The sequence below is a fragment of the Centruroides vittatus genome, unplaced genomic scaffold (assembly GCF_030686945.1).
Source record: "Centruroides vittatus isolate TY-2023 unplaced genomic scaffold, ASM3068694v2 contig_2696, whole genome shotgun sequence".
Taxonomy (NCBI): Eukaryota; Metazoa; Arthropoda; class Arachnida; order Scorpiones; family Buthidae; genus Centruroides; species Centruroides vittatus.
Genome location: NW_027121716.1, coordinates 10,208 through 26,460, shown reverse-complemented (window position 1 = coordinate 26,460; position 16,253 = coordinate 10,208). Strand labels below are relative to the sequence as shown.

Sequence of the window (16,253 nt, the reverse complement as noted above, 5' to 3'; positions counted from 1 at the left end):
GTTCAGGTCACTGATTTTGATCAAACTTAGTGGTTTAGTGCAATGGTGGGCAACCCCTGGACCGCGGGCCGTAGCTGGCCTGCAAAAAGTTTCTATCCGGCCCGCAAGATCTTTATAAGAAATTATAAATAAATATTTTTCGATGTAATTCGTCTTGTTTAAATTGAATATTATTCTCTAAAGAGTTGTGGCAGCAATGACAGGAAAAATAAGGGAGTCATTTCCTTATTTAAACAAAAAATGGGAAAATAGAATTTTTCTAAATTATTTATATCTCATTGCATCATCCATCAAGAAAATCTATGTGCAAAAGCTATGCAATTAGAAAATGTAATGTCTGTCGTATCCAACTACATAAACACAATAAAAAAAATCAGCACTAAGTCATCGAGAATTTCAAGAATTGCTAATTGATCTTGAAAGTGTATATATAGATGTTCAACATTATTGCCCAGTCTGTTGGCTCTCGAGAGCAACCGTATTAAGCAAATTTTATAATTTAAAACACAAAATTAAACTATTCATGGATATAAAAGGAATTCCCATTGAAGCATTAAATGATGAGAAATGGTTGTCAGACCTGGCATTCTTTGTTGATATTACAGGACACCTGAATGTTTTAAATGAAGCCTTACAAAAGTAAAATCAAGATGTGACACAATTATATGGACATATTAAAGTTTTTAGAAGTAAACTCCATTTGTAGCAATTCCATATAGAGAAAAATAATCTTTTTCATTTCCCACCATTATCTAATTATCATGACAAATATAATCTTCAATTTTCCGTTAAAAAAATCAAAGATCTTTATTCAGAATTTGATCGACGTTTTCAAAATTTTGATAAGACAAATATCTATTTTCAATTATTTAACTAGCCCATTTCCATCACTAAAATCAAAAATCTGTTCCAGAAAAATTTCAAACGGAATTATTGGATCTCAAAGAGAGGGTAGGTTTATAAGAAAATTTTAATTTTACACCTACCCATGAGTTTTATAAACACCTGTCAGCTGAAGAGTTTCCAAATTTATTTGATAATGCGAAATATATTTACTCTTTATTTGGCTCAACATATCGATGTGAACAGCTGTTCTCCAAAATGAAGTACTTTGAAATCGAAGTACAGAACCAAAATAACCGATACGCATTTGGAAAACAACTTGCGTTTAAGCACCACACAAACTGAACCAGATATTGATATGCTAACAAAATCTTTGCAGCACTAGATGCCACATTAAATAAATACTTTTTTCACTTATACACGTATATTTATTGTTTTATGATTAATAGTTATTTTTCCAATTCTTTGTAATTTTTTGAAAACGATAAGAGAAATAAATGTAGTAATTAATTTTTTTATTTCATATTTGCAGACTAAAAAATTACAGGTCACAAGAAGGTGTCAATTAACTACTACGGCCCGTGGAGAAAACGTAAAATTTACTCTGGCCAATGTTATAAAAAAGGTTGCCCAGCCTTGGTTTAGTGCATCCCCAACAACTGATATGTGCACTGAACTGTCAAGCAATAAGGCACACTACAGGTATACCTCGCCTTACGTCAGTAATTGGTTCCAGGAGAGGCAACATAAGTTGAATTTTCTGTAGTGGACTGTAGTTATGACGTAAGTCGAAACTACGGTGGAAAACGCCAATAATGAGCACTTAAGACCGCTAAATAAGACGACAACACAGAACCACAGATGTTTTCATATTTCGTTCTCTAGGATTTATGATGATTATATTAACATTTACTGTAATTGTACATATTTTAATATGATTTTATGTGCTTTTAATGCTTTTCTAGTGATATTATGACTTCAATATTTATGGCGGACAGATGTAAAGTCGAATAAAATGACAAACTTGATTTTTATTTTTCCATATACTTTTTTGACAAATGACGTATAATCGAGAATGACATAACTTGAAACGACGTTGAACTCGAGGTATACCTGTATTCAAAATTAACAAGAAGATTGAGGTTGAAAATTGCATAAATTACTTAAACTTTCTACACTTTACAGAGTGGCTGGTGTTTCTGTGGGGCTGAACCAGTTTCATAATCAAGAAGTTGGTGTTTTGAATCTCATTGGTATCAATAAGTTCTCCCCCCCGAAAACTGACTATCAAATTTATTATATTGTCAGAGAGAAAAATTGTTTTATTTTCATAAAATCAAAAATGTACAATATACAGGATAATAAAATGAAAAAAATCAACCTGTTTCAAGTAACAAGTCAATATCAAAAACAATTAAGAAATGATACCTAACAATATTTAAAAACAAAACATTTTCTGTATATTCATGTACATACTTAATCTGGCAAAAAAAGTCATTGGGTAGTACCCAGTGGGGACACTGAATAATGACCACAGGCAAAGGTTTGGATCACTGACAACTTTCCCATTTCTTCCATTAAAATGGGTAAGAAGAAATATTGCGTTTAATGTTTCCAGATGTTGAGAACAATGTATGGTAAGGTCGCAGAGTATGAGGTTCATAGAAAAGTTTTCCTAAGAATATTTCCAAGCCTTTCTCACACAGGAAAAATAGGTTAGGGCATTGGGTATAAGTTTATGGAATCAAGTGGGCAGTGGCTCAAAAAAGTTTGGAAATAACTGGTTTAATCTAAATGTGTCTATAATTGTGTTTTCAATCACTAAACAACAAAAAGATGGCTTTGACATCTCATGCTAACATAAACAACATAGAAATGTGCTCTGTAGAAGAATCATTGCATGACAATATTGCAAAATTATGTCTAAAGAATGCTTTTACATATTTCACAATATGTAAAAGCATCTTTCAAATCAAGATCTAATTGTAGCTGAGGGTTCTTCATCAATTTCAGAATAATGTTAAAAAAAATGTCTTTTTTTCATTAACAAAATTGGTCTTGAATAATGGTATAACATCCTTTTAATCCAAAGAATTTTTCTTAATAGACAATCTACAGCTTTTTGGTCAGAAAATTATGGTTTTATTTTAAAAATATTTGAACTACAAATGCATTTCGGGTTGGTTTAAGGTTCCAACCTTTCTTCAGTGCTGTTAAAAAATATACAAATTGTAATAAAGGACATGACATTATTTAAATATTAGTAATTATATATTAATCTAATATATAATAATAATAATAATAATAATATAACAAATGGTAATATTATTCTTAACATCGTTAACATTAACAAAAATATTCAATTTGATATAGAAGAAGAAAAAATAAAAAAATTAATTACTTAGATATAACAATAACAAATAACCTTAATAAATTTACTTTTATAACACACAAGAAGCCATGTAATGTTAATAAAACTATCAACTACTATTCTTATATTCTGGAATATATGAAAAAGAATACTTATATCATGGATATAAAAAACATATATACAAGAATATCAGATAATAAATGGTAAAAAATTAAACTAAAGGAGTTGGAAACTAAATTTATACTTAATGACTATCCTAATTCGAAATTAAATACATGGCATAAACAATACTGGAAAAACAGATATAATACAAAATACAAATTAGACGAAAAATATAAAATCGTCCTGTACATAAAAAACATTTTTGAGAGTTGTAATAAGATCCTTAAAAAAGATAATATCAGTTTGGCACCATCTTTGACCAACAAAATATCACATAACATTTATAACAACATTAATGAACAACATAACAATAAAATAAACAATCTTAAAAATGAAGGGACAGTTTATAGAGTGGAATGTAACTGTTATAATTCAAAAACTTATATTTGCGTTTATTAGAAACAAGAATAAAAGAACACAAGGCAGCTATTTCACTTAGACATAACACTTCCCTGTGGTATAATCACATAATAAATAATAATTGTCAAATCAATAGAAATAATATAAAAGTTTTACATTTAGAAAAGGACCCTTACAAAAGAAAATTTAAAGAGCATATAAAAACAAAGAAAAACCTAAAAGAAAATTTAGTTAATATTTCAGAAGGTATGTTAATTGATCCTTGATAGTATAAATTAATAGACGCGTGGAATATTGTATTAAAAAACACACTTCAAGATTGTTGTACAGGATGATTTGAAATAAATTAGATTAATACTGGATAACACTTTTTGTCGGTATGTTTTTACTCTGTTTGGATGAACTGATACCCACCCATTTTAAATGTAAAAAATGGAAATATAATATATAATTACTGGAAAAATGTAAGTTTTTTAGAAAATCTTAAATGAATACGTTTTATACTGTTAAAGTGTATAAAGCTTTATAAAATGTTTTAAATTGAAATAATTTGTACTTTTATAATATATTGAATTGCTATATACACCTATGGAAAATAAAAATATAGAAATAGAATTTTTAATATGTATCCTGATATTATGTGTAAGTATTTGTATTGTACAAATCTTTTTACATGATATTTAAATAATGTTGTCTCCTTTATTACAGTTTGTATATTTTTAGCAGCACTGAAGAGGGTTGGAAACTTAAACCAAACCGAAATGCATTTGTAGTTCAAATGTTTTTAAAAATAAAACCGTAACTTTCTGACCAAAAAGCTGTGAGATCGTCTACCAAGAAAAATTCTTTGGATTAAAAGGACGTTATACATAGAAATTGAATAAACAGCAACCATATTATATTAAGAATGATAATTTTGTTTATATCTTAGTCTTTTCAAATACATTATAAATAAATAATATGTACAAATCCCATAGTATTAATACACAAAAATTCAAAAATAAGTTTTAATATAATAAATTTAAAAATATCAAGAATAAACTGAAAATTATAGTTCAGGGAAAATAAAACTTGTTGATATCAACATTCAAAACACCAACCTCTTGATTATGAAGCTGGTGCAGCTCCTTGGAGCCACCAGTTGCTCTGTAAAGTGTAGAAATGCTGAAGCTTTTAAGTAATTATGCAATTTTCAACCTCAATTTTCTTGTTTAATTTTGAGTGGTATGCCTTACTGCTTGGCGCACATTAGTTGTTGGGGATACACTATATCTCAATGAGTTTGATCAAAATTGTTGACCTCTATGTCATGCTGTCCCCTTGTTAATTTAAATAGCTTGAATCAGTAACTAATACAACATTTAATTCTGTAAAATTTTTTTGTTTGAAATTTACAAGTTAATTAAAAAGATTAAAAAGAAATTATTTTATTGCTACTTACCCTTATATTTTTCAAATTTATTTAAGTATTCATTTAAAACTGAATGTATTTTATTCTGAATTTCTATACAATGACTATAAATTTTTTTATTATTCTCTTTTATTGAATTATAACAATCAGAAATAGAAGTTTTAAAATCCTGTTGATTACATGGAGAATTTGGAACGCTGCTATCTCCAGATTGGCTTATTTTACTATGACTAAAATAAAAAAATTTGTAAATTAATATTATACTTCATTTGAAAATATTTAAAATAATTATTTATAATAGAAATTGTTATAATAATACTGTTTAAAATAAAATCTTGATCTAAAACAGGGATGAGCAACACGCGGCCCGTTAAACATGTTTATGCGGCCCGCCAAGCATTTCTAAAATTGAATTTATTTTATCGACTTTCTCCCATCAATATATTGTTATAAAATTAATTATAATAAAATGGTAGTACATACTAAACCGAAACAATTTTTTGTGACGAGTTACTCACTTGTCGGCGACTTGTTCAAACATGCAATACAAACGCGCCGCGTCTGTGCTTGTTTGTGTTTGCTTCTGTCACACAATCAGTCAGACTGGTAAGCTGTTAACTAGCAATTTTAGCAATTCTTGTGTTTCTTGAAAGGCGTGAGTACAATATTATTGTCAAAAAGGTAATATTAGAGTTTTTTTTATTCAAAATTAAGTTTTCCTACAAATTTTTTTAACTTTCAAATTTTTAATCCATAATAGCATGTCGGAAAAGCAAACAAAAAAAACGGAAGGTTGCGGATGAGCACAGGCATTTCCAAGAAAAGTGGAAATTTGATTATTTTTTCACTTTCGTCAAAGATAAAGCTGTATGCTTAATATGCTCAGAGACTGTGTCGACATTAAAAGAATATAACATAAAAAGGCATTACGATACAAAACATGAACAACAATATAAAAACTTAACAGGACAACTCCGGATAGATAAGTTTAAACAAATGGAGAAAAACTTGGGAAACCAACAGGCTATTTTTAAAAATCAAGCTATTTTATCAAATACGGCAGTAAAGGCTAGTTTTGTTGTCAGTCAAATACTGGCAAAAAAAATGAAACCCTTTGCGGATGGAGAGATGATAAAAGAATGTCTGACTGCTGTTGCAGAAATAGCATTTCCTGATAAAATAAATATTATTTCAAACATTAGTTTATCAAGATTCACCATTGCAAGGAGAATTGAAGACTTGTCCGAGAACATAGCAACAACGCTTCGTGAACGCATTGCAAAATTCGAATACTGTTCTTTGGCACTTGATGAGAGTTGCGATATTAGCGATACAGCACAACTGGCTATATTTTTACGTGGTATTGACACCAAATTTAATATTACCGAAGAATTGTGTTCACTGATTCCAATGCAAGGGACTACAACCGGCAAAGACCTGTACGATGAACTAAAGTCTGTGTTGGAAAATTTTTCAATTTATTAGAAAAGATTATTGGTATATCGACAGATGGAGCACGGGCAATGTCAAGCATGGAGGTAGGAGTATCGGGAAGGCTATTTCAAGACATTAAGAAGGTCGCAGGAAGGGAAATATTCGTTAACCACTGCATAATTCACCAGGAAAATTTGTGTGCGAAAAGATTGAGTTTGCCAAATGTCACAGTACCAATAATTAAACTAATCAATTTTATAAAGTCGCGCGCGTTAAATCACCGTGAATTTAAAGAATTCCTGAAAGATTTAGAAACTGAATATGGCGACGTGGTTTTTAATACCGAAGTACGTTGGCTTAGTAGAGGTGCAATGCTAAAAAGAGTATACAACTTAAAAAGCGAAATACAATTGTTCTTGGATATGAAGGGATATGCCTTTCCTCATTTTGGTAATAAAGAATGGATGTGCGATTTTGGGTTTCTTATCGACATGACTCAGCATCTCAATGATCTTAATGTGGAACTTCAAGGCAAAGGACAGTTTATTCACAATTTGTATGATAAAATTCAGGGCTTTGAGCGCAAATTAAAATTGTGGAAACAGCATCTTTTGCAGAATAATGTGTCTCACTTTCCACATTTAGAAAAAGAAAACGTTACTACTTCTCAAAAATACGCACAATATATAGACATTTTAATCAACGAATTTCAATTACGATTCCAAATGTTCAAAGCTGAGAAGACAGCGGTTTCCATGAAAATGTTTTCCTCGCCATTTAATATTGATGTGGATACAGTTTCCGAAGACTTTCAAATGGAAGTGATTGACATGCAGAATAATACCGATTTAAAAAATGTATTTTTCTCAGTAAACATCAAAAATTTTTATAAATCTTATGTGAGCCCTGAGAAATTTCCGCTTTTGACGAAAAATGCAAAGCAAATGATGTCTCTGTTCGGAAGTACATATGTTTGCGAACAATTATTTTCAACCATGAAATTAATCTAAAATGACCACCGATCAAGACTGAGTGATGCACGATTAGAAAGCTGTGTACGTGTAGCTACCTCATCAATTCCGGCTGATATTGATCAGCTTGTATCGAAAAAACAGTGCCAAATTTCTTATTAAAAATTTCAAGTAAATTCGTTTTTCTGTTCTTTTCTTGTTTGTTTTTATTTTGCATTAAAATTTGTATATGAAATCTTTACTTTTTTTTTAAATTTTATGTTTTTTTTTATTCTAATATTTATTATAAATAAAGTTTTGTAAATTATTAATAAGTGTTACTTTATGTGCAGCCCGCCAAAAATTTTTAGAATTTAAATTGGCCCATTGATTAAAAAGGTTGCTCACCCCTGATCTAAAACATTTCAAAATATCCTGAATTTTTACTGTTATAAATTTATGATAGTAATCCATCAATACAAGTCTGCTTAAAAACATACAACTGAACATACAACTCCATTACCACAAGAAGTTTTGTAATAATTTAGAATATAGATATAAATTAAATCTCTATTGTTAATAATCTAATATAAAAATTTAAACCAAATTATTAACATTAGAGTACAATGTAAGCATAATTTCTGTCATTTTTGATTCTCCCCATGTAAGTAATCACATGCATTGCATTAATCTACTCTCTTATTATGTGGTCCGATCCAAAAGTTCAGGGAATGCAGTAATCTACGACAACAAAAGCATATATTTGAAGTTACAGCGTATGAAATGGATTCTACCAAACCACCTCTACGTGTTCAGGTTAATTTCACCCATGTCATGTGATTAAACCGCGAGCACTGCTGTTTTTTTCCGGAAATAGTTACTTTTGTCCTGCAATGTAATCAAAGTGGAGTTTCAAGAACAACCTCCAACATTTCAATTTCACCGTGACCTTTCACCGTAGAATCACCGTACACCTTTCTTAGCAATTTTAAAATCTCCGTAGGTGTTTTACCTAAATGCTGACAAAATTTAATGTTGGAGGTTGTTCTTGAAACTCCACTTTGATTACATTGCAGGACAAAGGTAACTATTTCTGGAAAAAAACAGCAGCGCTCTGCGATTTAATCACATGACATGGGTGAAATTAACCTGAACACGTAGAGGTGGTTTGGTAGAATCCATTTCATACGCTGTAACTTCAAATACATGCTTTTGTTGTCGTAGATTACCGCATTCCCCGAACTTTTGGATTGTACCATGTATATAAAATTATAATCTATCCATCTTTCTATAGCCTATTACAGTTAGAGAATGAATCAGACATATCAGATTTCACATTATCAATATGATATAATCAAGATACTGTATCAGTACTTAAAATTTTGATAAAGAAACAAAACTAGATTATTATTATTATTGGGAGATCAAATAAAAAGTTTACTGGCTAGAAGTAGAGAGAGACATTTGGCATGCCAAGAATCTGACTTGGAAACACAACCCAGCTGTACCTGTTATGCATCCAAGAAACACTTGAATCTTAAACACTTAATTATTATGAACTTGAGAGATAATATTTGAAACTCTAAATAAATAAATAGAAAGTTCATGAACAACTTTTACTTCATAAGATCAAAATTTGAATATTTTTGTAGCCTTATAAACAAAACCTTATGATTTTACAGATTTTGCTTCTAAGTGCAGTTTCAGGGTCTTTTCTCAGATAATTCTTTTATAAACTCCTCTCTCTTAAAATGTAAAAAATAATCTGTTTAGATAGAGCTCATCTAAATTTCAATTTTTACCTGTTTTAGATTAAGCTCTAATAAAGCAGATGTTTGTTATATTTTAAAGGAATTTGAAGTTACTTTCCATTCTTTTTTGCTTCATAAATTCAATGGGACACAATATCTGTATTAATATTTTTACTAAAAAATCTACAAATAAACCTTTCTACGCACAGATAATTTGGAATATTTTCACAAACAGCTGCCTTAAGTTTTGATCATTTTCTTTGTTTAGATCAGCGTTTCTCAAAATGGGCGATAATGCCCTCTTGTGTGCGGTGAGTAAATTTAGGGGGTGCTGGAGGCAGGGTATTGAACGGTGATCAAAGGCAAAAGTTGGGGTCACTGACAGCCGTTCCCTTTCCTCTGTTAAACTGATAAGAGGAAACATTGCATTTAATGGTTTCCAGATGTTGAGAACAATGCACAGTAAGGGCACAAAGTCTGAGATTCATAGAAAAGTTTTCTTAAGAATATTTCCAATCTTTTCTCTCACAAGAGAAAATGGGCTAGGGGATGTTGGGTATAACTTTATGGAACAAAGGGGGCGGTGGATCAAAAAAGTTTGGGAATCACTAGTTTAGATATTCCACTATGAAAATTCTGTATACTGTAGCACAAGACATTTCCAGTTATGACAGCACTTAATTTAAATAACAATAACAAACCAACATTACATTTGAAAATTAGTGATATGGGATGTCAGACATTGCATCATTGTTCACAGTGATGTCAAATTCAACTCGTATTTTGTTAAACTAGACATTCTGTTTTTTCACAAAGTTCTTAATTGATCATCTTGTTTATGCTGAAAAACTGAAATCTGTAATAAAATAAAATTTGGTACTTTTCCGTTAACAGGAAATTAGCCTATATGTACAGCAATGGGTAAGATTCAAGCTCTGAATGAGGGATTTCACCCCTAGAATTGTTGACCCTTTGCAAGATATTTGCTTCCAATGATCAGTTTTTAACATGTATCAGTATACTGCCTATTCTACATGCTTCACATGTTTTGGTGCATGCCCCACACCCCCTAAAACTTTATCACATCAAATACTCCACAAACAATTTCATGGGCTAAATAGTTAAATGCTATAGTCTTAGTGGAGTGACACGAATGACAGTATAACAGAAAACCTAAAAATTATAAAATTTGTATATGCATTTAAAATTGCTAATCTAAACATTTATAACAGTTTCTATAGCTTTTATTCTTAAGTCTTATTAGAAATTATATTTAGGCTCCTTTTAACCTTACACTAGCAAACTATGCACAGAGTTCCTACTCAAATTTTTATTTTGAATTCCATGACTTTCTCTGATCAACTTTGTCCAAATTCCCTGACCCTCACATTTCTTACAGTATAGAATATCAACATAATAAAACAGCATTTTTACTTAATGTGAATGTTGAGTACATCTATTCCTCTTTTTATACAGTTGATATGTTTTAAAGACAGCATCAAAAAGTAGTATGGTTGTGAAGCTGGAATTGGGAGGAATTTCTGGCCAGAGGAGTCGGAGTCGGGAAAAATGCATAGACTCCGACTCCGGCATTTTAAATTTAATTTAGTTTTTTTATTTTTTATTTAAATGAAAGAAAATGTAGTTTATATTTATTAATTTTTTAAAATGGTTTTGTATTTTGTTATAATTCATTTATTTTAAATACAAAATGCAACAATTTAATTTATTAAATATGTATCAATAGTTTTCTTTATAGTATTTGTGTTTAGTAGCTAAATTATTTTGACCCAATTGAATTTGAATGTTATCGATTCATTCCTTTCTTATCCCCACTCTAAATAAGTATTCTATTTTTCTGAATAAGCCAGACTAATTGATATATTTTTCTTTTCTGAACAAGGGGCTGCACACTTTTCAGTTGGACTAACTTTACTGGAAAGGTGAATTGAAGTGCAAAAACTGTAGAATAAAGATATGTAGATGTAGAATTTCATCACTCCCTCTTTTCCTCTTATTAAATATCTGTTAAAAATTAATTTTTTATACAAATAAATATTAATGTAAGTTAAATATTAAAAATACTAACTATAAAAGTATTTGGGTAAATGCCTGGGGCTCCTATCAGAGCTCAGAGTAGGGTAACCCCTATGAGTGCCTCTGCCCCCCCAAAAATGACTTGGTATTTAATTTTGCCGGAATCGGGAGTAAGAGTCAGCCTACTAAAATTATCAGGAGTCAAAGTCAAGTGTTTTTTTACTGACTGCACAGCCCTGGTATATACATCCTGTAGAAAAATGTGATAGGATCCACAACTTCAATGTAATAAAAAAATAAGCAATTTACAAATGAAACATGAGCTTTTTATTTTATCATCATTTATCAGTATTATTTGTTTGTAAATCTAGTAAACACAAGGTAGCATAAAGTCAGCAAACAGTATTCTCTGATATACAAATAATATAATATGTAATAATACAAACATGTAATTTTAAAACCAATCTTTCAACAAAAAGGGCAACTATTTTTAAACAGCAACATAATTTTAACAAAAAGTTAAAAAGGTTCAGCACTAAATTTCAAATAAAGCATTTTTTTTCATGTAAAAAAATTAATCAGGCTACCTAGTTTGATATTCAAAACTATAACATACTACAGTATTACTACAGGTATAATCAATGTTGACAGTTTTTAAGCCTAAAATTGGTGATATTTGTTACCCAACTTTATGTCTATTAAACTAATTATTAAACTATGTATCAAAGTGCAGGAAATTAATGAATTCTGTAGTCCGTTATCAAAGTATAAATTTATACCTCAATAAATTTTATATTAAAATTTTAATATACTGGAAAGAAATTGGAAATTACATTTTCTTACACAATAAAAATTATTAAAATAAAAAATGATAAATATTTGTAATTTATTGGTATTATTTATCAATTTTCGCACTTTGTTCTCATTTTTTAAAATCAGTTCATTAACACCTTACCTCAAATTGAGGGTGTGAACAGTAATTGTGTGGGGGTTTGGAAAGGGTTAAAGTTCTAAACTGAGCATCTAAGGAATCCTAAATTTACAACTTTTAAAATAATAGTAGAATTCTTAGTCATGTATTTATTAAATAAAGTCTTGTTTTGTGGAATTAAAACTACCACAATTAAAAAAATAAATACTCAAATGGACTAACTGATTTTATTAAATGTCCCATAATCTGTAGTGTGTTATAACTAAGGTCTGGATTTTTGGGTGCTGCACCCACTCGATTTTTGAAAGGGGCAGAGTGTAAAAAGACAAACCAAGTTGGTTTTAGTACAGTAGGCCCACTCATTGCCAAATTGTTTAGCACCCAAATCACAAACCTGCCCCCAAAACAGTGACTAGCACCCAAACTATATATTTTGCCCCAGCTTTCCCTTTTTTTACATTTTCAAAGAATATGTTGACAATTATCTCTTTTTTGGTGGTTTTTATTCATTCACTTGAGGGGGAAAAACAATTTGTTAAACCAGACCACGTATGCTGAGGAAAAAGTACAATAATTAGCTTACTCTCTTTTTTTGTTGAGAAAAAAGGGGTGAAGCAGAATTTTCTGGACTAAAGAACTAAGCCTTAGGGTTGTTTTAAGAATGTAAACAGATTCACTGAAGATCTGCAACATGTGTTTTCTTTTCTAAGAAAAGAACAATCTAGAAAATTCTGTATTGAGGTCACCTTACCCTGACTTGTGAGCACAACAGTTCCAATTTCATTTGTTCAGTGTTGGCAACATTAGAAAATGGCAAAATTGTCTGCATCTAAACCGATCATTTTAGCAAATAAGTTTAGAGATGAAGGTGTATGCACAAATGGAAAAGTTCTTCGCTGTTCCATTTGTGATTATGTGATTTCAGTTGATGTGAAACACCAAGAAACGAAAACAGGCGACACACAAGTTTGGAAAAGCATAGAAAAGGCAAACAAAAAAAAAAGGAATTTCAAGCATATATTTATAGGGGCACCTGGACATTGTTAGAGACAATCCTGTAGTGTTTATACTGGAAGAAACAATGGATTCCACAAAAAAGTACATGCTGAACATTCTTGTACATAGCACTTGGTCAGTGGTGCAACAACCAATGTTGTTCAAAATGTACCAACTTGAAAATACGAACTCAACAAACTCTAATACCTGGTCATCCATTGGGGGTCTTGGATAAGCAATGTGGTATTCTACTGCTAGAACTTTGAGAAAATTAATGAGTTTATCAACGAACTTCCTCCTGGTGATTCTGCGGCCGTTGACAGTGTTGAGAAACTGGTCACTGATCCAGTAGTGACTGCAGAGCTCTACTCCGTGCATTCATACAACTTATTGGTGGATAAAATCAATGAGCTGGAAAGACGTGGAACTGAAATGCGGGATCAGTGGAATGTTGTAAGTCAGGCACTTGATGTACTGGACAGATTTGCCTGGACAAACTCAAATCAGTTTATCAAAAAATTCCAATTTGAAAAATATTCTGGATTGCACTGAACTAGAATTCTGAGTAAAACTGAAACATGTCCCCTTAGTATTGGTCAATGTAAAAAAATCTTTTTCCTTATATAGACATTCTATCCTCCAAATGAGAGAACTTCACTTATAAGAACATTGAAATTGTTACTGTTGTAAATTACAATGCTCATCTTTATCTCTAAATTGCAATAAACAATTATGTAGTTTGTAAATATAGTGCATCTTGTTGGTTTTTGTCTTAATTGTACAGCATTTAAAAGCACTCAAACTGGCACCCAAATGAGCACCCAATCTATTCTAAAACTGCACCCAAAAATCTGGACCTTAGTTATAACACAGCAATATACAAGCAGACATATCAATCAATGATTATTAGAGTTTTGCAATGTAATAATTTGTGATATTTTAAGTATTTTTCATATAAAAATATAGTGGGAATCGTATAAATTTATAGTGTTTTTAGAATTGTGTATATCCCAAATTAAAAAGTCCTGGCTGACAGAAGTTCTGAAGAAAAATGAATCAAGTAATTCAAATGTTTCTAGTGACAAGGAGATCAAAAGGACTGATACAAATGAAGGTACAAATCCAGGCACTAGTGCTGTTTAAAGTATTAAAAGAAAAAAGTTCTACCCTTCACATTAATGACTAGTTTGAATTAAGTAATATTATTTGCTTTTCATTAGTAATCCTTTTTTTTTTTTTTTGCATGTTTAATAAATTGCTTTTGGTGTTTCTATTTGCAGTTTTCTCTATAATCATTAAAAACTGTCAGAGTTCCAACATTTTTAACTAAGGCAAAAAGGGTTCTGAGATAAAAATAAGTCGGGATTGCCGGATTAGTTTATTCTGATAATTTGAACAGTTCAAGCTTGTCATTCACAGAATGTCAAGTGTGACACTTTTAAATAGTAAAATTCTTCAGTGACGTAAACAAAAGTCAGAAGAAAATTAAAAGTACAGTAAAGCGGTGTCAGAAGTCCGAGCCGAACTTTTGACACAACTATTCCATCCAGATTTTCAAATACATGTATAAATTAGCATTAGCATTTTAAGTTCAGTAAACTCCAAATATAGTAAATCAAGTTTACATGTTCTGAATTCATGCCAGTATTTCCCAAAGAATGTCATAATACTTAGATTCAAAATATAATTTACAGAATCATTACATTTAAAGAAAAATTACACAATTTATAATTTCAGTTATAAAATTTACACGAAAGGCGTTAATATCCATTTTTCGATGGCCGAATCCCGTTTTCTGACGCTCGTTGTACGTGTAATTGAGCTGTCAGTGCAGTGTTTAATTGTATTAATGAAAAATTTGAATTTTTTAATCCCTATTTTAGCAAGTTCCCACTTATTCCAAATTATTAAACACACAACCTTTATAATTAATGCCTTAAAGAAAAAAAATTATTATTATTTATAAAATTTTATAATATAAATTTTTAAAAATTAGAAAAGCTCACTCCATTTTCCAGATGAAAACAGTTCGTTTGGTTTTGCCGCTCTTCGTTTAAAATCAGTGTTGCCAGTTGTTTTTAATTAAAATATTAAAATTTTATTTGAGTTTGCAACTTGTTTTAAATTAAAGTTTTCAAATGTTTTAATTATTTTTGATAGTTTAATTTTTAAAATTATTTATAAATTACTGCAATAAATTTTTCTATTGTAAATACAGATTTTAATCAAATACAACTGTTGTGTTTGAATTACTATAAATCCAATTAATTTTATCGAACTTATTTGAATAACTGTAAAACAAATCAAGTTTTTTTCGTAGTTTATCAGTGGTGTGCCGTGACATTTGATGATAGGGAAGCTGTGTTTCTGTAAGAAGCCGACTTCCAGGGGCAATCAGTTAATTGCGCGTCAGTGATGGCCTAGGGTCCATTCGTACGTGCGTGATGGCGGAAGAGACGTACCTGACAAAAACCGACAAAAAAGAAACATAAAATAAACATATACTATGTACAAAATAGTTTGCTTTAGGACAATGAGCCGTTTGGACATCCTGGGTGTCGATGTGGTCCTTTGATGGTCGATCGAAGGTGGCCCCGGGACAGTGGCGTTGACAAGTCTGTAGGGCACGGTGAGACTTCCTTTGTTGGAGTCGGAGAAACAGTCTAACTTGTAAGTCCGAAGTGGCACGGGTTACAGGTTGGCACAATAGACGAGAAATTGATTTTTTTTCTTTTTGCGTGTTGATACATGGCGTTTTGGTTATTCGGAACGTTAACCGAATGCCAGATGTCCTCGATTGTCGGGGATTATATCAATCTCCGTTCTTTCTTTCGTCCATTTGATTAGTCATTCTACCTCAATCACGCTTCTCGAGTGGTTGGCCCCTGGTTACTAAACGTAACGAGACTCTTACCTGGAGCGGGAGAAAAGTCAAATCGAAGATGAATTCGATCTTCCACCGATGACAGGACGACTTCCTTCCGCGATTTATGGTTTCTGCCTCGCA

The 16,253-nt window shown here is 30.8% G+C and overlaps 1 protein-coding gene across 3 annotated transcripts in view; it reads right to left on the bottom strand.

The window, feature by feature from the left end:
• LOC136971722 (kinetochore protein Spc25-like) overlaps positions 1 to 15,320 on the bottom strand; it is a 38,690-nt gene extending 23,370 nt beyond the window's left edge. The window contains exons 1-2 of one of the 3 annotated variants that reach the window (XM_067266201.1): positions 15,253 to 15,320; positions 5,178 to 5,377 (exon numbers count right to left, since the gene is read on the bottom strand). In XM_067266201.1, the coding sequence (XP_067122302.1) occupies positions 5,178 to 5,377; positions 15,253 to 15,257 (205 nt within the window). In that variant the 5' untranslated portion in view covers positions 15,258 to 15,320. Of the gene's footprint in view, positions 1 to 5,177; positions 5,378 to 8,027; positions 8,188 to 15,252 lie in introns of those variants that run through there. The other 2 variants (XM_067266202.1, XM_067266200.1) reach the window with 2 other exon arrangements.
• Positions 15,321 to 16,253: the final 933 nt, after the last annotated feature.